Consider the following 24855-nt stretch of genomic DNA (forward strand, 5'->3'; position numbering starts at 1 on the left):
ATGCTTTATTAATAAAAATGTTAAAACGCATACCATCCATGTTTTGTTTGTTTTATAATCTGTTATGGCATATACTTACCTGCAAAAACATGTTAGCATACATCGTAACATGAAAGTGAATAAAACAGGTCAGCAATTAGTTTCACTTTGTTTAGTGTAATTATTTATTTTTCTAAAATACATTCAAGCAATGAACACTATCAAGAAATCAGAGCTAATTTCGCATACTCGTTATGCTCCTTTTTAAGGCCATATTCATGTAGGTTATTATGGTACCGTTAATGCAAAAATACCCAATCGTTCGATCTGATTTTGTGAACTTCTCACACAGTTCAAGGTCTATTTCGCCATTTCACATATATTCTAATTTAAAATCAAATCATTTACATGTATATACACGCTTTTAATGTTGTCATAATAGATGAAAAACAATATTAAGTTACAGCGGTCTGGTAATAAATATATATATAAAATAAACAATGAACTGTAGTAATAATTTCATTAAGTAAAATTTGTATCCATAATTTTTATGCAAAAATCCAAAATAACAACCACCTTTATATATATGTCTCATTATAGTTACCGGTCCAGGTTGTCATACGGACATGTTTATGGTTTGTTTCCTTTGTAATTTCGCGTAAAGCTACACGAAGGCTATTTGCGTTAGTCGTCCCTAATTTAGCGGTATAAGACTAGAGGGAAAGCTACTAGTCATCTCCACCCACCGCCAACTGTTGGGTTACTCTTTTACCAACGAATAGTGGGATTGGGCGTCACATTATAACGCCCCCACGGCTGAAACGGCCAGCACGTTTAGTATGACGGAGATTCGAACCCACGACCCTCAGATTACGAGTCGAACGCCTTAACCCACCTGACAATGCTAGGCCGCCTACATATTTAATGCTACACATCCCACAAAGGCGCACGCACTCAGCTTCCTACTCTTATTTGATTTTTCTACAATTTTTCATGACGTCTGACAAGATTAACATCGGCGTTTGGATTTTGTTCGATAAATGGGATATTCCCAACGCATTTGGGTATTACTACCACATACATTATCCGTTATGACAATAAGTTGACAACCTGGACCGCTACAACAAATGCGATATTTAATTCATTGTTGTTTTATGGTGCTGATTTAATGGGTTATTAGCAATTACTGTAGAGTTTGTTTATATTTATAGGTAGAAATGACTAAGGATATTCTTGTCATTTGTGCAATATTTCTGACGTTCACATAATATCAATAACTTGGTGTTGAAAACAAAACGTGAAATCAATCTTTATTGCTAAATATAATGTGGACAGTTTTAATACTAATTAACTTTTTCATGTGTTGGTACAATAGTTGTACAGAAGGTCTAATAGAAAATATAAACTTATCCGATTTCGTGCAGAGCAGTCGCTTGCATCGGCAAAAGCTTCTGTGATGATTTACGATGACCTGAATGAACGATGGATTCACAGTGGTTCATCGAGTGGTCTTTCTAAAGTCCATATCTATAATCATGTTGCCAATAATGTATTCAGGGTGGTGGGAAGAAAACTACAAGACCATGAAGTATGTATACATTTCAGTGATGTCGAGAAACCCACTTGTTGAGAAAATTTATATGCAAAAACGGCTCGTTTGGGTTGAGAAAATATTTTACATAGAAGAGCGAACAACGTTTCGACCTTCTTTTTGTGAACCTGACGATGACCGAAGAAGGTCGAAACGTTGTTCGCTCTTCTATGTAAAATATTTTCTCAACCCAAACGAGCCGTTTTTGCATATAAATATGTATACATTTATACGAGTTGATATTTTCAAAATAATTTTTAGTTTTTTTTTATGTTTCTTAATGTTTGATCTCATTTCTGACCCAGGAGAAAACAGGCTTATTAAGCATATGTGTGAGGACGTTATTCTAATCTTTGGAAGACCCTCGACCTGAGCCGTGTATGGTAGCTCTAAATGTAGAATGTAAGTTGGACCTTGTCCTTTTATATAATCTCGTGCGCATTACTGATATATCCAACATAACATATGTCATAGTACTTACTTCAAAAGATTAAATTTGATATTTTGAATGTGGAAAAGACATATCTACAGTCAATTTGATTTGTTATCAAACATTTAGGTTCATTGGTTTCTGATGGCTTGCCAGATTTTGAAACTATTTTAAAACTGCATCACAAAACATTTTTCGAGATTCTGCATTTTGTTACAAATGGTGTAAGTTTTGGACATTTACATATTCCACTGAAGTTTGTTTTTGAGCATTTTGCTAGGTAATTAATAATATTATCTGAATAGATTATTTATTAAAATCTCCACCGAAAGTATTTGGTAATGTGGATGGCACAACACGAGTCGGAAAACCAAGTTGTGTTAATTAGAAAATTGCATAGATGTGAAACATTTCTTTATTAAAATGTCCTGATAGAATTTAAATTAACCTATGATTAGTACTATTATTGTATTAAACAAATGTTGATAATTATTTCAGTACAGTTTAAACTAATTAAATTTGCTGTTTTGAAAACGTATATTTTCAGTTTTTGTTTCAATGTGCTATACTGCTGCTAATTTATTCAATGTAAAATGAGTGTATTTTATCATGCTTATTTGAAATGGTAATAAACTGGACATAAGTTCTGTGGTACTAATTATGTTAGGTATGGTATATAACCCATGGTATTGGCAACATTTTAAAACTACAATAGATTTCAGTGACAGTTATTATTGTGTTATGTACATATTGTGTCTCTATTTCTCCTGTATATGTGTGTGTGTGTGTGGATTGCAAATATAAGTATGTATGTATTGTTACAAGATATATTTTTAAAGCTCTAAGTTTAGAATAAGGGACTTTGAGAAATAACGAACACAAAGATGAGATTACAAATACAAGTGGACAATGAAACAACAACGAGATGGAATGTTTATTTTTTAACCAATAGAATGAATCATTCTGCATGTTAACATTTTTGGATCTGTGTTACATATTGAGTTGATTTTTACATTGGGATGGTGTAGATAGCATGAAGGCCTACAACAACTTATAAAGTGTAAAAACCTATAAAGAAATTTTAAAGAAAAAATAAAACTGATTTGTTGTTGTTACATAGACTGGGCATGGAATTATTTTTACCATATAATTAAAAGTTATCTTTGTTTTTCTTTTTCTTCTGTAAATATTTACATTTCTTTTAACCCTTGTTCTTCACATATAGGTGTTTTGGTGCACTCTGAATATTAGGTGCTTTTTATGAAATTTGTTATAAAAACTGTTTTGCTACAGCCACACAGAGAATACAGTTCAAGTTTAAATTATATTAAAGGTCAGAATAGGGAAACACAAAGTATTATAAACATTGCAGCTAAACATGTTTCTGTAACAAGCCATATGTGTGACTGTTAGAATAAGTGAATTGTAGATACAGGTACAGGACAGAATTGTATGAGCAGGTTATTGTTAGAAGGATGAGGTATAACAATTGCAGGTCCAACTTTTGTCAATGGAGGTACCAGTTACACTTCCTTGGACTCTAGGTGGTAAGTCTGAGAGCTTATAACACTAAAAACTGGGTTTTGATATTTGTAGTTGACTTTGTGCTTAACTACAAATGAATATTCACTCCATTGCTTAAGTGTATAAACCGTCATTGACGTTAATAGAAAAGTTTGTACGTGACAATATTTTAAATTTAAGTATTGGAGTGACTGCCATGCTTTATCAGACCCTAGAGAATGACTTCTGGTGGCACTTAAAATGTTATCATTGGTGCAGTATGGAAAAGATGCAGATATAAATATATATATGTCAGGTTATGAACTGTACAATATTGAAAATATGCAGGTATAAATATATATATATATGTATGTATATATCTGTTAGGTTGTTATCAACTGTGCAATCCTAAAAGGGTTGAAGTACAACAAGGCTACAGCAACTTTCCATCAGTGGCGAGACAACCGACAAATTTATGGTTTGAACTTCAGTAGTAAGGAGGAAGCAGACAATTTCTCTCTGACAATGCAGAGAGCACTGGAAAAACTAAACCAAAATAATGGTATTTTTGTCTTATAAACTCCAACTACAATGTGTAGATGCAATGCATTTAAAATTATTTGAGTGTCGGGTTTTGAGAAAATCATGTATAAAAATATTTACTGTCATATCATTAAGGTAATTCGTCACATTAACAGATCTTAATACTTTTTAATTTTTTGTCATGATTGTCACTACTAATTAAAGAGCACTGTTAGTTTTAATTATTATATGTGTGTATTATAGTGCCATAACTGTGTTCATCTTACCCCACCGTTAGTTTTAATTATTATAGGTGTGTATTATAGTGCCATAACTGTGTTCATCTTACCCCACCGTAAGTTTTAATTATTATATGTGTGTATTAGAGTGTCATAACTGTGTACATCTTACCCCACCGTTAGTTTTAATTATTATATGTGTATTAGAGTGTCATAACTGTATACATATTACCTCAGTATCTACAAAGAATCATAATAAAAAGACTTAATCATAAACTTTCTTTATCATTTAATATTTGAAGCACCATAAACAACAAATAATTCACATTTCCTACTTATGTAAAGATTCATGCTTGTGTGAATAACGTGTTATCTTTACCACTGATTGTGTGAATAACGTGTTATCTTTACCACTGATTGTGTGAATAACGTGATGTTATCCTTACCACTGATTGTGTGAATAACGTGATGTTATCTTTACCACTGATTGTGTGAATAACGTGATGTTATCTTTACCACTGATTGTGTGAATAACGTGATGTTATCCTTACCACTGATTGTGTGAATAACGTGATGTTATCCTTACCACTGATTGTGTGAATAACGTGATGTTATCTTTACCACTGATTGTGTGAATAACGTGATTTATCTTTACCACTGATTGTGTGAATAACGTGTTTTATCTTTACCACTGATTGTGTGAATAACGTGTTTTATCTTTACCACTGATTGTGTGAATAACGTGTTATCTTTACCACTGATATTGAATTCTGTATAGTTATTCTACTATCGTAATGCCAGATTCTCTTGACCGTTTCACATGAGCAGTAACATGCAAAAAGCTAAAGTAAGTAATGTACTGATATATGTTGTCACTTTCAGTCTATATCAACATCTGTGTTGTTTTCTTACTTGCTAGGTGAAGAAATCACTCCTACAGTCTGTTAGAGCTTCAGAGAAGGCAACATAATGTTTTTCTCCACTTTCTAGGGGGCTAGTAAACCACTGTAGAAACCGTGCATACTGGACTCCTTCCACAGATAAATCTGAAAGTTCTTTTTAACTTGGTAAGGTAGCCTTACAGCTGTCAAATGTATGAAGTTTCTTTACAGGGTTTGAACCTCACGTCGCAACGTAAAATTCGCTTAACAGCACGAGTACAAAAAAAACAACTCTTTCTTTAGATGTACTGATTCACCAAGATTCAAAGAGACTGACTCAAACCAATATATACCTCAATATAAACCATTCTCAGATCACACAAATTAATCATAAGTTCTTGAACTTATAGTGTAATCTTTGTCTCTCGTCAGAAATAATGCAATAAAAAAAATCTTTCATACCAATTCTAATAACCATCCAACCGGTCTGAAATAATTTACAACCAAAAAATTTGAAACTTAAGTTTTCATAAGCACGACACTTCGAAATAATTAAGTAAAGATTTAGATTCATTCAAAGACACCATAATTGAAATAATAACGTGAAATTATTGGTGGAATAATGTGATGATGGAAACTCGGCCAAAGTTTAGTACAGTGCTTAACCCTTTTGGTACTGAATGTAAGTTTTAATGTTTGGCACGGCGCTGAATATGCATGTTTGATACTTCAACAAATTACGGTATCAGTACTAAAACCATGATATCTCGGCAATAACTCAACAAAAGCTCCTGAAATGTTCAGTGATTGTACCTAATACTAAATATGTTAAATTCAATACATAAGAATAACGGGAATAAATGAAGGTCGCCTGCCACTCTGAGCCTTCAAGTCGACTGAGGTCGTGGAGCACTCAACTGAACCTCAGCAAGGTGTTCACATAAGTCTTCAGAAACCACTGATGTGTATCTTAGATAATATAATGGTTGTCATGACATTAAAGGTGGTATTCTGTATTTCAGTGACAAAACCTCTTCCACCACCCCCTGTACCAAATCATCAGTTCCAGCAACAGTCTGGTTATCAACAGATGGGGGACTCCATTCCTGATGACCATAAGTTTGGGTGAATTAAGTCATCTTCATTCATTGTAAGCAAAGCATTACATTGAAAGAAATGTTAAACTTACATTTCATGATAATTTAAACAAGTTTTTGATTAAGAATGATGTTCAAGTATACATTAACATCACTAACACACTCCGATTTGTGGGATTTGTTTCCGTTACAATTCCTCTGGCTACTAAGTGGCTGCTTTGAAAACAAAAGTAAGTTTTATAGAGGATATATTATTATTTTAATCAGTTGAGTGACACAGTGTAGAGTTCACTTTTAAAATTGGGAGCACAAGTTGGTGTGGTGAAGCCATTCAGTGATGTTGAGTTAGTTATGTTTCTGACAGAAGTGTTACCTGATTCATATATTGAGTAGAGTGTTTTGAGTGTTCAGAACAAATACAAGTACTTTGGAATATTCTAGTGAGTGTTGCAGTCAGTGCAGAGGTAAAATGGTATTATTAATTTAGCTTTGTATTAATTTTTTTATTTTATTTTATATAATGATGGTTCTGCTACAATTATTGTTATGGTACAAAAAATAAATTTATAAAGTTTTACTAGAACATTTAAATAATTTTTTGTATTTATTTTAAATATTATACAATATTATACAAACTGTAAGGTGTTCATTCTTAGTATAAATATCAGTTTTATCAGACTGATTCAGTTAACACTTTGGATTATCAGACAGATTCAGTTAATACTTTAGATCTTTAGTAAAAATAGTTTATTAAAAACATTTAACTTTATATGTAGAACAGGTTTGTAATGTTTACATTAAGCGTACCAAAGTTTGTGAGAGTACGTGTAGCTAATCCAGAATTGTAGTAAACGTTAATTCACAGATTCAAGTGGGTTTCTCCTCATCATGAGATACATGATTAATCAATTTGACCAAGTCCTTTAGCAGATGTTGGAATGTCTTGTTTTTAATATATTTGTTGTGTATTATGTAACACTGGTAACAAACTATATTGATGTAATACTGTTTTCACTTTTATAAACATTATTTTCAGTTTTGCTTTCAGTCTGCATGTTGCTTATCGTGAATTATGACTTGTTTTGATAAATGTTTTGTTCCACTTACCATATTTTTTTTTTATTACAGCACCAAAGAAGACACTGATGGAGAAAGAAGGCAAAGCTTAGTTCAGTACAGTAATAATTCAGGTGAATATTTTATCTGTGAAAAGTTCCTATGTACTGGATTTTTTATTAATTCATTTAACAGTGAGATCCTCTTTAACATCAGCCTACTTTAAACTGATTCATAATAGAGATCTTGTCTCCTTGAGAGTCTTTAGCAAGGAAGAGAGAGAGAGAAAATTGTGAAAATCCATAAGTGTTTTATGAACACTACTTTTCATACTGATAGTAGTAGTGCTCTAATTAATTTTTATTTAATAAAGTAATGCAGCAAAGTACATAGAGTAATAACATGTGTAAAACAGACAATGTCCTGTGACAATCACAATTGCTTTGACATTTGTAGCAACTTGGCATGAACCGTTAAAATGTCATCCATCCACAGAATATGATTCCCATGGGAAAAAAAAATTTCTGATGAAGTGATCAACGAATCTCTGTACAGAAAACAAAACATAACATGTCATTTGCTAGATGGAAATCTTGCCTGTCTGTTGGTTGTGTTAACTAATATGGTCATAAACATAAGAGTTAACTATGTATGTTAACTAACTCTGAAAGAGAGGATGTGATAAGTGGGTGTGGCAAAAGAAGTCTGATTTTCTATTTGATGTTACTGTTACCAGTCAAGATTGAAGACTAATAAAAATATGGTTTTCTTCAGCAGTAGCAACATTGATTACTTCACATTAAATTTAACACTACCTGACTAGAGCACTTGTACATTATTCGTAGGTTATAATCAATTCTCTTAGTTACATATCTATGAATACATAATGCTAAAATGACCCTGCTCAGAACTGATATGTTTAGAGATCTGTAGTCGGGAATCACATCTGAGCACTAAATGGGGTATCACTGCACTTTTATAATCTGTTGTTTCAGATTACATTGTTCCTTCATCAGATTGCAATGTTATGACAAAAAGAATGACAAATTGTTTATTTGGATCTTCATGTGTTTTGATAAATATTTATATGAAACTGTTACAAGTGCTGATATCAAACTGTAAAATAATTAATGATTTTTAATTTTGAATAACATTATTTTTCTTGTTATGAAAATGGCTTACTGAAAAATATATTAACCCTTTTGCAATGGGTCAAAGGCCATGTCATTGTGTTTATTGATTTGCATTCAAAATTTTTTTTTGATATACATCAGTAAGTTTGGAATAAAATTGTAGATTATAATTCAAACTTTAGTATTGTATACGAGTTAATTTCTTAATTTAAAAATACATTTCAAAATAACACACTTAAATATAGATTGTATTAAATTATGTGGTATGTTGATTGCAGTACTGTTCAAAATTAGATGTTTGTGATGTCAAAATATTAAGTCTATAGTTTTGTACAATTTGGGAACTCAAATTAGTAATATCAACAACTTAGAATTTAAAATCAAACCTCTTATCTGTTTATGTTCCTGAGGTATGGTGTATATACTGAATCAAACATAATGGTCCCATTAACCTCTTTCCATATTTGAAAACATATACACTTACTTCAATGTATGACATGTGAATCAACATCTTACAATGTCCCCCTGAATGTCTTCTTACCTATTTTAACCTGTGAAATATTTACCACATTCTTTTGAATCAAGATTACATGACAGGTAGGTTGTGTCTTTTAATCTGCTTAAAGTTTTATATTTTTTAAAATCAAAATCCATCTTAGTTATTTAGCCTAATGAATTATTATAGGATTCTATGGTATCAGTATAGTTATTTATGAAGTTTTTGTTTATTCAACTGTGTGCATATATATATACACCCCCCCTTCCAAAAAAAAAAGGAAAAATGTTGATATCCTGCAATGTAGAAAGGCTTACCAACTGAGTTCAAATGTCGTAGTGAGAAGAAATAATTGTTTGCTTCACTTCTGGATTTATTGTTCTATATTTTAAGAAGAATAAGTTTAATAATTTATTTTATAAAAAGTAATCTATATACATGTATATAATGAGTAATAATTGAGATGTGACCATATATTACAAAATACTAGTGCACTAAGGAAGGCTAAAGGTCAGTTTCCCATTATTGGATATGGGACATAAGTACACGAGCACTGGGTCAAGTTATGCAACATATAGTGTTATGAGACTTAAGCTACTTGGACTAAACATCTGTATTTTGGTGTTATTATATGTAGTCATTGAAAAAACATAACTTATATTTGTTTCCTAATTTTTTATGATGGTTACGAGATTGGTCAAATTACAGACCCCACATAATTAGAGTATAGAGAATAATATAAAATATGAAGGTTTACTGAAAAAATACTTGAAATATATTGAAATGTATTAAGTAGATTTTAAAGATTATACAAATAATATTTGAAATTTCTGGATGATTAATAGTTTTTTTTTAATCATTGTATGAAATCACTTAGTTCTTAGACTAAAGTAAAAGACTCAATATTTTCACAAGCAAATCTTTATTAAAATATTTCATTAAAAATCAGATATTATTTGTACAAAATATTTGCAATCTTTACTAAAAGTCAACTACAATTTGTAAAAATAAGATACATGTGCTGTGTAAAAAGCTATAGTGCAAATATGTAGATTAACATGTGTATATTATACCAAGTCCATCACAAAAGGGTTAATATATTCATATAATTTTTGTTCACCACGAAACACTGAAATAACATAAGTATTTATGTAAATTGATAAGTTTGGTTACCTTTGCATATTTGAAGCCTAAATCCTTGAGCAAATCCTTCATCATAGTTGTAATTAGTATGAATATTAATCACAACTATTATTTCAGACTGTATTACTCTTTTATCCACAGGACAAACAGCTGGCACCTTGGTATACTACTACCAAAACTTTTTTGTACATGCACAAAATTACTGAATGAGCTCTTACCCCATCACTTACTAAAATGCATTATGCTTGAATGTGTTGCTAAGTTACATCAAACCATTTAGTGAGTTGTTGGATAAATTTTAAATTGAAATATCATATATGTATTGTCTAATAAGAATAATTATCTTTTTAAGTTTGTTTTATTCCAATAAAAGAAATATATACATATATCAGTTAGATGGACTTTATTTTATATGAATTTTTGTCCCCATATTTCTGAAGTCTCATCAGAAGCAGTATTTCAATAGAAACTGGAGCTATGCCAACAGTGAGATACAGTTATTGTACAGCAAGAAGCTAGTTCTATCCTACATCCTTGGTCTCATACTGGAACTCGTAGCCTTCTGCTTCTAGGATTTTTTTACTTAGCTTGCCATATTTTTGGATGATTTTGTCCAGCTCTTTCCACTGCCTGTCTCTGTTTGTGATTCTTTTATCCCAGATGAGAATCATTCAAACTTGTTTTATCCTTTGCTGTTCTGGAATGTGGATTTTGTCTTTTACTCCAGTTGTTTCTACTTGTTTACAGGCAAGTATATTTTCTTCTCCTGACACCTTAATCCAATATTTGTCTTTATAAAGATTCTCTTCTATCTTTTATCGACTCTCAGTTGCCTCGTCTTCCTTTCTACCAGCTTGTTTTCTTTGTTTGACTCTCTCTCTCTCTCTTCACTTTTATCTTCTTATTAAATGCTTTCTTTGTCTGTCGTCCTTGCACACCTTTCGGAGGTTTTCATCATGATCCCTACAACTTGTTGCAAGAGCCTTAAACCTCAAAATTTCTTTTTGTGTCCCTTGCTGATATTTGTGCTCATGCAGGTTTTTGTCAATTTCAGCTTCATCTTGACTTTCATTCCTACATAGTTCCCAAACTCAAGGCTCCTACTTTATGTCTTGTGTTTGGGATTCTTTTTTCTTAGACCTTCAGTCTCTTGAATCTCTTATTTTAGTTTAGATATCTTTTTCTACTTTGATTCTCTCTCATGCCATTAGTCTGATTGTGTTATATTTTGATTTTTTAACTTTTTGCTAGCTTCCCTCCTTACACTATCTTTCTAAGGCTCTCTACAGTGACCCTGAAAGCTTTACTGCATAAGGTCAAATCTACCTGTTATCCACATTGACTTCAATTCCTTTCTCAGTAGCTGTTTGGTTAATGTTGTTTCTGGTACTTGGTTAGTTCAAATTCCTTACTCACTGGAGTTATACTCTATCAGTCTTATCTCAGGAAACGTTTTAGTTTCTTTAAAAAACAACAACAAATATAGTTGAGACATCTCATCAGAAATCATTTTTTCTCATTTTGGTTATCCTGATACAGAATTTTACTCATTTGGTGTTCTTTTCTTGACATCCTTCTGAAGAGGATTGGAGATGAATTGTTTCTGGAACCACTCTTATCTCTGGTTTTGTGGGAGTTCTTCATCTTTGCACATCTGAGGATGTATTTTGTGAAAAGCTTGTTAATGCTCCCCTTGAGGGGATTTCTCTATCATTCAACTGTCAACCTCCTTTTTATTGTATTCCAGTTTTTTACTCTCCTCTTTAGGCCCTTTAATGCCTGGAAGAGGTTGTGTTCTCTTTCTAGGCAATGGTAGCAGTGGAACAAATACATAACATTATCTGAGGTTTTACTCCAATCATTTTGTAGTTCCTAAAAAAATACAGGAATAGTTGTCAATTCTATATCTGTTGCATGTGAATCAATTCCTTGTCATTCTTTGGTTCAGGATGTAAGATTTCTTCAATCCAAGGTAGGTTGTGGATAACCATTGTAGATGTTGTTTTTCATATTTCAGTTCCTTTATTTCTCCTTTTCTTCTACAGTAGTCAAGTTTCCTATCAAGTTAGCTACATCACTGTGGGTCAAGTGGACATTGTACTGAAAATCTACTTGTATGGTTAGCATTTCAACTTCTGTATCAACAGTTATCTCTTCTAATCTTATTTTGGGAGGTATCTTCTGCCTCATCGTTACTTCTGCTTTGGGAGTTTACCTATTTGTATTAGCTGGTCAACTTTCAATGTCGTTATTTATCCATACTCACTATCTGATTCCTTCATTTGTTGTATTAGCTGGTCAACTTTTGATGTCATTATTTCTCTGTACTCACTATCTGATTCCTTCATTTGTTGTATTAGCTGGTCAACTTTTGATGTCATTATTTCTCTGTACTCACTATCTGGTTCCATCATTTGTTGTATTAGCTGGTCAACTTTTGATGTCATTACTTCTCCGTACTCACTATCATTTCTTGAGTGAGCTAAGCCTTCTTCATATTTCTAACACATCAAGCTTCTGGTTTCAAAAGTTCTCTTCCTTCATGAGGAGTTCCATTGTCTTCTGTGGACTTTAGCCTCACTAGATTTATTTCTTCCTTGGCGATGCACTCATTTATGCCCTTTTCAATAGACTCTTGCAAACCATTGGACTATGTCCAGAGATCCACTAATTTCCCTCAACTCTCTCCTTCAATGAAAACATTTCTTGCTGTCAGGATGGCTCATTCAAACCCATGAAAACCATCAGTATAATTTCATAGAAAAGAAAACTATAAATCAACTTCACATGAAAAGATATTAATTCTATAAACAACCCAAAACAAGACAACAACATCAAACTTCTAAAAGCAGATAAAGGCAATGCTATAGTGGTAATGAACACAAATGAATACATTCAAAAAATGAACATCTTATCAGATACAAACAAATTTAAACTAATAAATACAAATCCAACAAAAACACATGAAAACCAATTAAACAAAATGTTACTACAAATGAAAAAACCAACCCAACATTTATTCTTATTTACACAGGACCAACTCGTGCACATCACAAACATGTGGCACCCCCAAACCTCATAAACTCAACTGTCCACTGTGACCAATGATGTTGACCTATGAATCATTTAACTATGTTAAATACATATCGTGAGCATTTTCTAAATATGTAACATCAGTCGGCTCCTTTTACAAAGACTCTTTTTACTTTAAATATATTCTTAATCAACCAAATCATAAAGCCTTAATGGTCAGTTGTGGTGTAATCTCCTTCTTCACAGAAGTCCCAGCAACTGAAGTCTGCAAGATTGCTTTGGAACTTTATATCCAAGACACCAACCCATTTATACACATCCCCAGCAACCAAGTAGCAACCCTTATAGAATTCACTACCACCAAAACTAACTTTACGTTTAATAACCAAAACTACCTTTAAATAAATGGCCTAAGTATGGAGAATCCTGTGTTACCAGTTTCAGCCAACATTTTTATGACACAGATTATATCTCAAGCAATCAGTTGAGCCTTACACCTACTATTATACTTCATGGATTTAGTGAGTGAGTATTCATTAAATTTGTCTTTCTTTTTTCTACTAAAGTGGGGAACAGTCATCCACCTACCCCACCCCAACAGAATGGTCATCAACGTACTTCTTCGTGGCCTGCTGCTCCTCCAGCCCCACATCCTCCCCCCATGCCAGTAATGTCAGCTGTCCCTCCGCCACCTCCTCTTAATGCAAAAGCTCCACCTGCCCCACCACCTCCACCCATGAGTGGGGCACATACTTTGCCACGCACAGGACCAAGTTCAGAAAGTGGTGGTATCGGGAAACGTCGCTAGCAGCTGCACTACAAGGAGATAAACTTCGGAGAACTTCTTGCAGGGTTTGTTTTAAGAGGAACAAACAATTACCACTGGTTAAAATTTTGATGAATTTTTTTCTAAGTTATTGTTCAGAGAAGAAATAACAACTGTTTTTGGTCAATTTTCAAAGTGTGGTTTTCTGTCAGATTGGGATGAAATAATGATCCTAACACAATAAAACTAGTTTGTATTTCTGTCTCGAATGATGATAAATAAAACACAATCAACTCATACTATTAAAATATCATCGTAGTGGGAAACAGCATGTAAAGCACAACCTTCTTTTACTGTAAATATTCACAAAAATAAACGTGTTTGAGTGTTAATTGAGGTGTGGTACATATATTTGATTTCTAACTGTAGTGCTAGTTGAGGTGTGGTATGTATATTTGTTTTTCCAACTGGAGTATTACTTGATGTGGTATATATATATATATATATATATTTGGGGCATTAATGATGGGTGAAATAAAATGTGTAACATTTCTTATTGGAAATCATGACTTTTTGCCAGTACATATCAAGAAACCACAGCAAGCAAGAAAGTGATACTTGATAGTAACCTACATTATTACCTGTAAGATTGCAACCTTATTATTCATAACAGACCTATACTTTATAGAACTAACCAGATCTGTTTAAAATATTAGGGTTGTTTTAGAAAGAAAATTGACTCAATAACTTCATTCCATGGTGTTACTATAAAAGTAGGTTAACAGTTTGTCATCATGCACTTGGAACAACCATACCAAACATTATTATTTACACCAGTTGTCCAAGCTAATATACAATACTACATGTTTTTTAATGAAAAGAACTTCATAACATTTAGCAAATTTGTATTTAGTAGTTGGAAAATATTAACCATCCACTTCTATGATTCTTTTGAAAACTTGAATTAGAAACTGGTAGTCTAGTTTGCCTTGCCTAACTCGTATATCTGCACATACTTTCACTGTATCATTTTGTTGCTGTAAATCAGTTGTATTGTGGCAAAGATAACAAAATTACCCACTTTTACTATAAGATGAAGCTGTAGTAAAAAGTTTAAACCAATAATTTGGGCAAGTTTCTGCTTACGTGTGTGTAAAAGTTTGTCAATTTAAGCAGTTTTGTTTGGTAAATTTGCACATGTGACTTGTATCTAACACAACTTTGATACTGAATTTTAGGATATAAAGATCAATCAGTGAACCAGATTTGAAAACAATCCATAAAAGTTCTGTTTATAAAATAAATAAAACTTGTGTATGTTTAGTGTGAAGAAGAAAGGTATGAATAAATTTGATTAAAATTGGACATTTTATATCTTGTGTCTTTTGTTAATGGATTGCTTTGAAATTTAATGTTTGATAGTTTAGGTTACCACAGTCCAAGCTACAGAAAGTCAAAATCTGTATCACTCATTAATAACACAGCGTGTCCTGCAGGTTTTCTCAGTCACATGATACAACGTGTGTCTTGATATTACCTCTTCTTACCTAACCCTTTTACCAATGAGCCATAAAAGTGGTTATCTTGTATGGCTACCTTGTTTACTAATTAATTAGAAAATTGGGAAATTATTTATTGAGGTGTATTATTGTAAAGCAGCAGTATATTAAATGTTAGACAGCTTTGAGCAATTGATAAAAACATTGTTTTATATAAAATGTTCCATATTAAAGGCATGATTAAAATTCCACTAATTTACCTATGAACCTATGAAGAAGCAACACGTATTTGTATATGCAGTGTTTAACACTTGTGGTTTTAAATTAATATATTGTATCTGGATTGACTCATCAGATGGTGGTTATTTTACACTAAAGGTAAATGTTTTTTTTCATTTTCCATAGACTCATTTTAAAGCATTAATAAATTTACTTCTTTCAAACGTATCTTTTGGAATAAGATCTGCTTTAATAAAGTGCTTGTTGTGTTTCCCATTATGATATCCATTGCAACAAGTCTAAAGTACCTATATAGCAATCATAATTATGCCATTAGCTACCTTCATATATGAAATATACAATATAGTTAGCAGAAAAGAAACTGAGAAAAGGTACATATTATCTATGAATTCATTCTAATCTTCATTCAGTTATAATTTTTGTTGTTAAACTTTCATGAAGGCAATTGAAACCTACTTCTAAATCCATTTTATAACATCAATCATAAAATTGTGTTTGTGTACTTGTTTTAATGACATTTTATCTTAAATACAACAAAATACATCTTCAAAATTCACAATTGTGATTAGAAGTTAGACCTATAGTTAATTTTTTATCTTGAATGTTGCCTTTAAAACCTTTTCTCATTCATTTACAGAATTATGCAAAAATCATTAGAGTGTTTGCTGGTGAGCCATGTTGGAAAGCCCATTTTCGACCATCTGAGGAGCATCCAGCAAGACAAAAGTATAGGGAACAGTTAGAAAAAGGATTTCTTGAATGCCCTGTCTGAAAACCAATTTTCATTTGAATGAAATGATGTTAAAAATAATTTCATGTATTTTAGTTTTCTTACCAAGCTTCAGTTTTTATAATGAGAAAATGACTGAGTTTAAATAAACCTTTCTTTTAATCATGTTACTTGAAACACTCTAACTTACATAATAAAAGAAATATGATAAAGAAGGAATGTTATATGTGTGCCTTGACTAACTAAACAGTTTTGGTTGGGTATGTATGCATTTAAGTGTAATCATTGATTTGATATATTTTTTAGATATGTTTCTATCTTTTGTCTTCTATTTACATAGTTTTGTTTCATGTTTCTTGAAATATACTAGACTGTTATCCCGTGAGTGAGTTTCCCTCTGAAAGTCTTTTTGATTCACAACATTTCAATAATTATCTTCAGGTGTTTCAGGAATGGAACTTCCCAATAATCAGTGAAATAAATGATTTGCTGCCATTTATGTTAAAGCCAACATTAAATGATACTTGTTTTGTTCGAATATCTAATCTTGTACCAAAATGATTAGCCATGTACTTTTTATTAAAACACTGCATAAGATCAAACAATGTGTGCAAATCAGTATGTTCAAATTTCCCAAAGTAAATTTCAAACTCTTAATCAACCTGATTATAATACCAGAGCAAATGCTGGACCGATCAAAACATACATATCCACAAAATGTTTATTTCTCTGGATTTTAATAATTTCTCTTAGATTTTTTTTAAGATAACAGCAGTTCATACACAGCGGTACAACACTATTTGGAATTGGTTTGATAACATGACTGTGGTGACTTCAATACATAGTTAACTTGCTTAAGGTGTTTTGCTTCTTAAAGTTTGCAACTGAAAATGTTAGCTTTACAATTTTAACTTTTGTAGTAAGGTTAATGTTTACTATCTTTTTCAAGTTGTAGTTATTAATAAGAGCCACCTTGTTTGTAATTCATCTTTCATCAGTAACACTTGACTGTTTGTAATGTTCACGTTGGCATAATGGTTTGTCTCAAACAGAAGATTCACGTTCAAAATGTCAGTTAAGTGGAAACTTTAAGCCTATTTATCACTCTTACCCCTCGGTGTGGATTCCTGTACGTGGTGAGGGGGCCTCCCAGGGAAGGTTCTGTTCTGTCTGGATACCTTCTCTGGGATCTAAACATCCACCCACGTGTTTGCCGTGCGTGGCGACCCGTGAAGGGGAGGAGAGAATCCTGGTGGTTGAGGGGTCCAATCCTAACACACCACTTTGGCCTTGAATTCCTGTAGACGGGCGGCCTTTGGGTGGCCCCCTTGGGTCAATCGGCTGGTTCACTTGGGCTAGAGTCAATCAAGTATCAGTGTTGGAAGTTCTCAATGGGTGTTGTGGACATTGTGCCTGATGCTGGTGTTTGGGTATAGTGCTCACGAAACCCTGGCATTGCTGCATTGTCCTTGCATGACATTGTAGTGCGTTCCCTCGTAGGGCTCCATAGTGGGTGCGGTCAGTGGGTACCGAAATTTTTCTTTTTTCCTATGGATCCTCCTTCAAAAAATTTGAAAATAGTGAAAAAACACTCAAAAGGTAAACGACCACGTCTTGAAAACTCTGAGCAGCAATCTTCAACATCTCTAACACACGTACCTCATTTTCTTGTATTACATTCTCTTTCAGAAAAACCTTTAGGGCAATTGTCCCCCTTTTTCATTCAGAAGAGACTAGAGGGTCTTGGTGGCTCTCCAAAGTCGGTAAAGAAGCTTTGATCTGGAGACATATTAGTTGAAATATCCACAACCCACCACAGTGAACTCCTCTTGAATTCAACGGCAGTTGGGGATATACCTATTGAGGTTATTCATGCTACCTTGAATTCATCACGTGGAGTTATTGTTGATAGGGATTTGAAGAACGTCCCCGAGTCAGAGATTCTCGCTGGTCTCTCCACTCAAGGAGTTTCTGCAGTGAGGCGCATCTCCACTCGCAAAGATGGAGTTACACTGCCAACAAATACCTTCGTTTTGACATTTACATCATCACGTGCACCTGCCACCATCAAGGCAGGTTATCTAATTTACAGAGTACGGCCATAGATTCCAAACCCTCTCCGATGTTGCTAGTGTCAACGGTTCGGCCACTCAAAGATATCGTGTCGTGGTTTCCTGACATGTGCTCGTTGTGGTGGCAAGGACCACGATGCCTATGAGTGTCACACAGATCCACATTGTGTCAACTGCAATGGTTCCCACTCTTCCTACTTCCGTTATTGCCCAAAATGGTTGGAGGAAAAAGAGGTGCAGCGTTTGAAAACAGTACATAACATTAGTTATCCTGAGGCTCGGAAATTGCTGCCCATCACTCCATCTCGGATATATGCTGCTGCACTTCATTCCACAACTACAGTGGGAGTACAGACAGATCTCTCTGTGCCTCCAAGAGAATTGTCTTCAAAACAAATGAAAAGGCTTTTGACCTCCATGGTTAAAAAGCTTGATGAATCGACTTCCACACCTATCTCTGTTCCTCCCATACATTCCAACAAACCTCAAAACCTCAAGATCCACATCCTTCAGTTTCAAATAAGGCATTTCTTCTGATACATCTTTTTCTCCTAACCCAAGAGCCAAAACAATCATTCGTTCGCGTCCTCAGTCACTGGAATCCCCTTCCAACAACAAAGACCTGCCCAATCGACCCAGGGCAGGATCCATGGAGGTTGATAGACCTCCTCCGACTAAGGACAGTAAGGAAAAAGACGTGGTCGTAAACATAAGGGTTCTCCAGCCACTTCGCCTACCCATCATTAAAAATGGCCACCTTGATACGTTTTCCACGATATTCTCGTCCATGGTGGAATCCTGCTTGCCACTTAGCACGGAAGGCTCAAAAACGGGCCTGGGATACTTTTCGTAGATATCCCTCAATTTCAAATCTCGTCGCATTCTAACGGGCCCGTGCACATATTGGTGAGTAAGACGTCAAAGCCAGAAGGAATCTTGGAGTAAGTTCACAACTAGCATATCTTCTACCACCAGTCCCAAGGTCATGTGGGACAGGATTCGAAAGGTCAGTGGGCACTACAGTTCTGCCCCCTCTCCATTTTACTCTCTGATGGTCAGAGGGTGGCTGATGTCCGGAGCATCGCTTATACTCTAGGTGAAAGCTTTTGCTGGGTATCTAGCACTTCTGCTTGTTCCTCCACCTTGGCCATCAAGACTCGGGCAGAGCGTTCACCTCTTTCCTTTCGAACTGTCTCTTTTACTATAATTGTCCCTTGGTGGAACTGAAAATGGCCCTTCATCGGTCTGGCAGTACATCTGTTGGACCTGATGATGTACACTATGACATGCTGCACCATCTATCTCCTGCTTCTCTTGATGTCCTTCTAATTATCTTTAACCGGATCTGGCACGAGAATGTTTTTCCTGATGCCTGGCGCAAGGCTATTATTTTACCTTTCACTAAGCCAGGAAAGATCCCAAGATTCCTTCAAACTACTGTCCAATTGCTTTGACGAGCTGTCTCTGTAAGACCTTAGAAAAGATGGTTAATGCTCGTCTTGTTTGGTTCCTCGAATCAAACAACCTCCTCTCGCCCACTCAGTGTGGGTTCCGACGACAGCACTCCACCACAGACCACCTAATTCAACTTGAAACATCAATCAGAGAAGCCTTTCTCAAATGCCAACATCTTGTGTCAATATTCTTTGACATTGAAAAGGCTTATGACACAACATGGAGGTATGGCGTTTTGCGAGGCCTCCATACATATGGGTTACGTGTCCATTTACCCATGTTTATTAAAAAATTTTAATGAACAGGAGATTCCAAGTTCGTGTGGGTTCAAAACTTTCCCGTTCTTTTGTACAGGAACTTAAAGTCCCTCAGGGCTGTGTTTTGAGTGTCACACTCTTCAGTACAAAGATAAATGCCATCACTGAACAACTCTCTCTCACTATTGCGAATGGGCTGTATGTCGACGACTTTCACATCTCATGTCAGTCGTCGAACATGAGATATATTTAGCGGCAAGTACGAACTGCCCTCAATCGTGTACTGAAGTGGACTACACCTAACGGCTTTAATTTCTCTCTCTCTCTCTTAAACCATTTGCATGCACTTTTGCTGCCAATGGGGTATTCACCCTGATCCTGAACCCCGTATCTGTGAAGTTGTGCTGCCAGTGGTCCCTGAGACCAAGTTCTTGGGACTTATCTTTGACCGTAAGCTGACCTTTATACCACACTTAAAGCAGCTACGGGTCAAATGCACAAGAGCGCTGAACATCCTCCGTGTCCTCTCTACTACCAGTTGGGGAGCAGATCGATGTTCTATGTTAAAGATATATCGTGCTTTTTTTCGATCAAAACTCGACTATGGATCAATGGTCTATGGCTCTGCCAGACCCTCGGCTTTAAAGATGCTGGACCCCATTCATCACCAAGGACTTTGACTCTGCAATGAGGCTTTCCGCACCTCTCCAGTTCACAGCTGATACGTAGAATCTCACGAACCTTCTTTGCACCTTTGCTGTTTGCATCTATCTTTACTATATTCTTCGAATCTTTATTCCTTACCAAAGCATCCCACCTAGGAATGTGTTTTCCTTCCTCATGGGCCATACTTTTTCAGAACAGACTATCTGCCATTGCTCTGTTTGGCCTTCGCATCCAGGCGCAATTGGATGAATTGGGTCTGTCCTTGGATAACATTGCAGATTCCACAGGTCAGCCCATCCCACCATGGCTTATTACAGCCCACAAATGTGACCTTTCTTTCAGTCATCTGAAAAAGGCAGATACTCCAGATTGGAAGTACCGTCTTTTATTTAATGAATACCTTTCAAACGATCATTCCGTTCCCATTTATACAAATGGTTCCAAATCAGGTAATTCAGTGGGTTCTGCTATGGTTTTCTGCGGTTTGGTGGTTGCGCGCAGAATCCCCTCTACAGCTTCTGTGTTCACTGCTTAACTGTATGCCATATCTCTTGCCCTGGATGATATTGAAGCTCAGCAGTACTCCAACTGCACTATTTATACTGACTCACTTAGTTCTCTACTGGCCCTGGAATCGCTACACGTTGGCTCACACCCTGTTCTAATTGATATTCAAAACTGACTGGCCCATTTCTCATTAACTGCTATTTCTATCCAGTTTTTCTGGATATCAGGCCATGTTGGTATTCGCGGGAACGAGCTTGCAGACACGGCAGCTAAATTTATCTGCTCCAGCACTATGACTACTGTGCCTATTCTGTACATGGACTATGGTCTTGTGTTCAAGGCTCGGCTCCATGCTAGCTGGCAGTCCACTTGGAGTGAGCAATACGACAACAGGCTTTTTCACATAAAACCCTTTATTGGGCTTTGGCCATCTAGCTTCCGTAAGGTTCGGAAGTTGTTCTAACTAGACTACACATTGGTCACAGTTTTTTAACTTATTGTTAAAATTCATTTGTCAGGAACTGTTGCACCAATGTGTAGTTTGTGTAACACTCAAATCACTATAAGCCACATTTTACTTTCTTGCCATCGTTACGACTCTCAACGACGGCACTATTTTAAACATGTTCTGTCCCAAGGTTTGTCTGTAACATTGGACATTGTTATTGGTGATGGTGACACTGTCCACCTTGATAAAGTTTTTAGTTTTTTAATGGCCATTAATCTTTTTAACCTCATTTAAGTGTTTGGTATTTATTTATTACATCTTTTTAATTGTGGTCCCTTTTCAGAGTCTCAATCTCTCTAGTTCAATTTGACATTGGAAAATAGCCAGAACATTAAATAACTTAACATTAGGACTGGAAAGGCCAACTTCAGGTTCTTACTTTACTTTTTGATACTGACCATAATGACACATAACTCGGAACCAGGACTGAAAGACCAACTTCAGGTGACTGATGGTGGTTCTTGTAATTACCTGTTAGCCTTCCTGGCGGGTTATGATCATTACCATTCTGCTACAGGAAGTCCTTTACAACTTTGTACCTTCTAATATTTTGACATCGTATTAATACAAACGTTTCTTCTTAATACTACCTACAGTTTAATTTTGGCTTCACTTGACTATGTCATCTAACTTGTTTTATTTAAAACGCCATATAGCTATTGATATAATAAAACCGGTTTCAACAACTTGCACATTCTCTTGTCAACACTGACGAACGTTACAAAATAACGAAGTGTTTGCCAACGACTATATCATTTCTCATATATCGCAATAGTACGAGTGTTTCCTCTTTGAGCCTCTGTCAATTCAATAACAATTCTTATTCTATTTCAGTTCCCATGACGTCCATTCCTTGCAGTAAACACCATCTTTAGTGTAATTTATATCATAAAAGTTATTTCAACCTTACTAAATTACCAATCTGTTCAAGTCAATAGCAAATTTACCATCATCAAAACACGCCAACAGTCTCATTGACACTGTAGTTACACAAAATCAAACCACCGCCTTACTTTGTACGAGTATAGTTATCAACCTCCCACGATAAACATTGCAAGCTTTTATAAATTGTTTTCTATAAACAATAATCAAAAACATTTTCAACCATTCTCGCGAAATTACAGTAGCGTTTAAAATATGTCAAAAAATGTAGTAGTTTATCTTTTCATTCAAGACGCTAGTAATTCTGCATAACTTTAGATCAGGGTAAGATATGAACTAATTACAACCTTAACTTACAATGTGTACAAATGCTGAAACTTATGAATCTCACGATGTATTCTAGTAACTGTTACATCAATTCACAAACGTTTATTTTATGCTAATCAATTACCTATTCTCACATTTCCAATTATTTACTCTCATGGTTTCAAAATGTTATACGGCGACAACTACGCACATCTCCCTGTAATTGATATTTAAGCTATAGGAACAGTGCTACGCTGTTACACGTTGAACGGTACTGCAGCGGTACTCCATTTTTACAGGGAGAAGAGCAAAAACATGCGGTCCATGGAAGCAAGGGAAGAAGTGCTTTCCAAATATGTGTTTACAGAAAAAGTAATTTTTAAGTATCAGCTAAATATGACGTATTGACTTGCAATTGATTCATACGGAAGCAATCTACTATACCGTACGAAATCAGTAATCACCTTATAAGGGCGAAAGTGCTGCTTGTCTGGCCTCCCGCTTCGTGGCTGAGTTGTTATTGCTCCTAAACATTTCCACTTCACAATATTAGCACTTGCAGTTGACCAGGGTTGCACTTTCAGGGCAGAAATTTGACGAACTGAATTGTTGGAAAGGTGGCATTCCACCAAATCCAAAGGTTGAATGTCACTGAGCTCTTCAGCACTGCCAATGTTTGTCTATGGAGCTTTAATGGCTGTATGCTTGATTTTATGCACCTGTTAGCAATGGGTGTGGCTGACATAGCAAAATCCACTAATTAGAAGGGGGTTCCACATAGTGTATCTCGATATTGTAAATCTATCATTTTTTACGTTTCATTTCGATATCCTCAAAAAATTTCATAAAAATGTTATAAACATGAAAAATAAACAAAAAGAACAACCAATTGTTTGTCCACGCTCCCTCATTTGGGAGGAGGCTATAAATAACAGCTGAAAGTGATATGTCTTTAAAATTTTTGTTTTAGTAGACCTACTGCTGTGTTTATAAAATCTAAATTGTTGCTAATAATTTTCTATTGCATTTAAAGCATCAGCTAAAACTTAAGCCTGACCTGCATGCTTATCGTTTTTGAAAAGCTTATCGAACACGATCAGCATCTCTGTAATCTCAAGACAGCTGGTATAGATATTAGAACACAAATTAAAATAAAATACACAACCGTTTCGACCTTCTTGGGTCATCTTCTGGTTAATCTGAATACATTTTTCTTCAAGTGGGTTTCTCGTCATTACAGACTATCATCTCTGTTACTGATCCGTGAATAAGTGTGTGACGTGTCATTAGCGTAAGTATGATTGCTGCTCGTTCTGCTTGGTGAATCTCCCTCGAGCTTTGGATACATATTGGTACTATAGCAATATATGTTCTAAAATATCAGGTCACACCTTTTATTTTTATGGCATTAGTCCTTCTTACATATCAGGTAGAACACAGAGCATTGTAAAATATTAGATGATTTTGTTTTGTGATAAGTTTTAGCGCCAGTGTTTTATTTTGGCATATCCCGTATCAAATTGTAGCTTATTTTCGAAGCCTGATACCAAAAATTGTTAATTGCATACATGGAACTTTCAGCAAACTCTATTTAACACGAGTTCTTGATAAGAATTTTGTCCAGGCAATGTACTGTTTTCTGTCTAACTTTGGTGGAAACTCGCGTAAATATACTTTATTTTCCTTGAGAATGTCCCCACACCCATAAACAACACAGCGAAATATCTGTTATTTATCCACTACTACAGGACCAACGACAAGGGAGATTACCCCAGGGCCTGGTATCATTAGAGGGTCCGTACAAAATCTCGTCAAATTGACTTTTCAGAGTGCATTAAAAACGTGGGCACGATAAAAAGTTCCA

General features: G+C 34.8%; 1 protein-coding gene across 2 annotated transcripts; it reads left to right on the forward strand.

Annotated features, from left to right (window-relative positions):
* Nucleotides 1-1044: 1044 nt before the first annotated feature.
* LOC143244506 (protein enabled-like) lies at nt 1045-16944 on the forward strand. Of its 2 annotated transcripts, XM_076489307.1 has the most exons (8): nt 1434-1567; nt 1876-1972; nt 2130-2224; nt 3891-4065; nt 6168-6270; nt 7371-7432; nt 13670-13955; nt 16246-16944. In XM_076489307.1, exons 2-7 carry the CDS (start codon nt 1951-1953, stop codon nt 13909-13911), a joined length of 699 nt encoding a protein of 232 aa, XP_076345422.1. In that variant the 5' UTR covers nt 1434-1567; nt 1876-1950; the 3' UTR covers nt 13912-13955; nt 16246-16944. The 2 variants fall into 2 exon arrangements, with proteins under 2 accessions (XP_076345421.1, XP_076345422.1); XM_076489306.1 differs by lacking the exons at nt 1876-1972; nt 2130-2224 and having other exon boundaries at nt 1045-1567.
* The last annotated feature ends 7911 nt before the right edge of the window (nt 16945-24855 follow it).

Source organism: Tachypleus tridentatus, chromosome 2, assembly GCF_004210375.1.
Source record: "Tachypleus tridentatus isolate NWPU-2018 chromosome 2, ASM421037v1, whole genome shotgun sequence".
Lineage (NCBI taxonomy): Eukaryota > Metazoa > Arthropoda > Merostomata > Xiphosura > Limulidae > Tachypleus > Tachypleus tridentatus.

What these genes read in the sequence shown, in the direction of transcription:
- LOC143244506 (XM_076489306.1), top strand. Translation starts at nt 1,436, where the DNA reads ATGATTTACGATGACCTGAATGAACGATGGATTCACAGTGGTTCATCG. An exon ending in CCTGATGACCATAAGTTTGG is followed by an intron (nt 6,271 to 7,370) that starts GTGAATTAAGTC and finishes TTTTTATTACAG; the next exon opens with CACCAAAGAAGACACTGATG. An exon ending in TCAGTACAGTAATAATTCAG is followed by an intron (nt 7,433 to 13,669) that starts GTGAATATTTTA and finishes TTTCTACTAAAG; the next exon opens with TGGGGAACAGTCATCCACCT.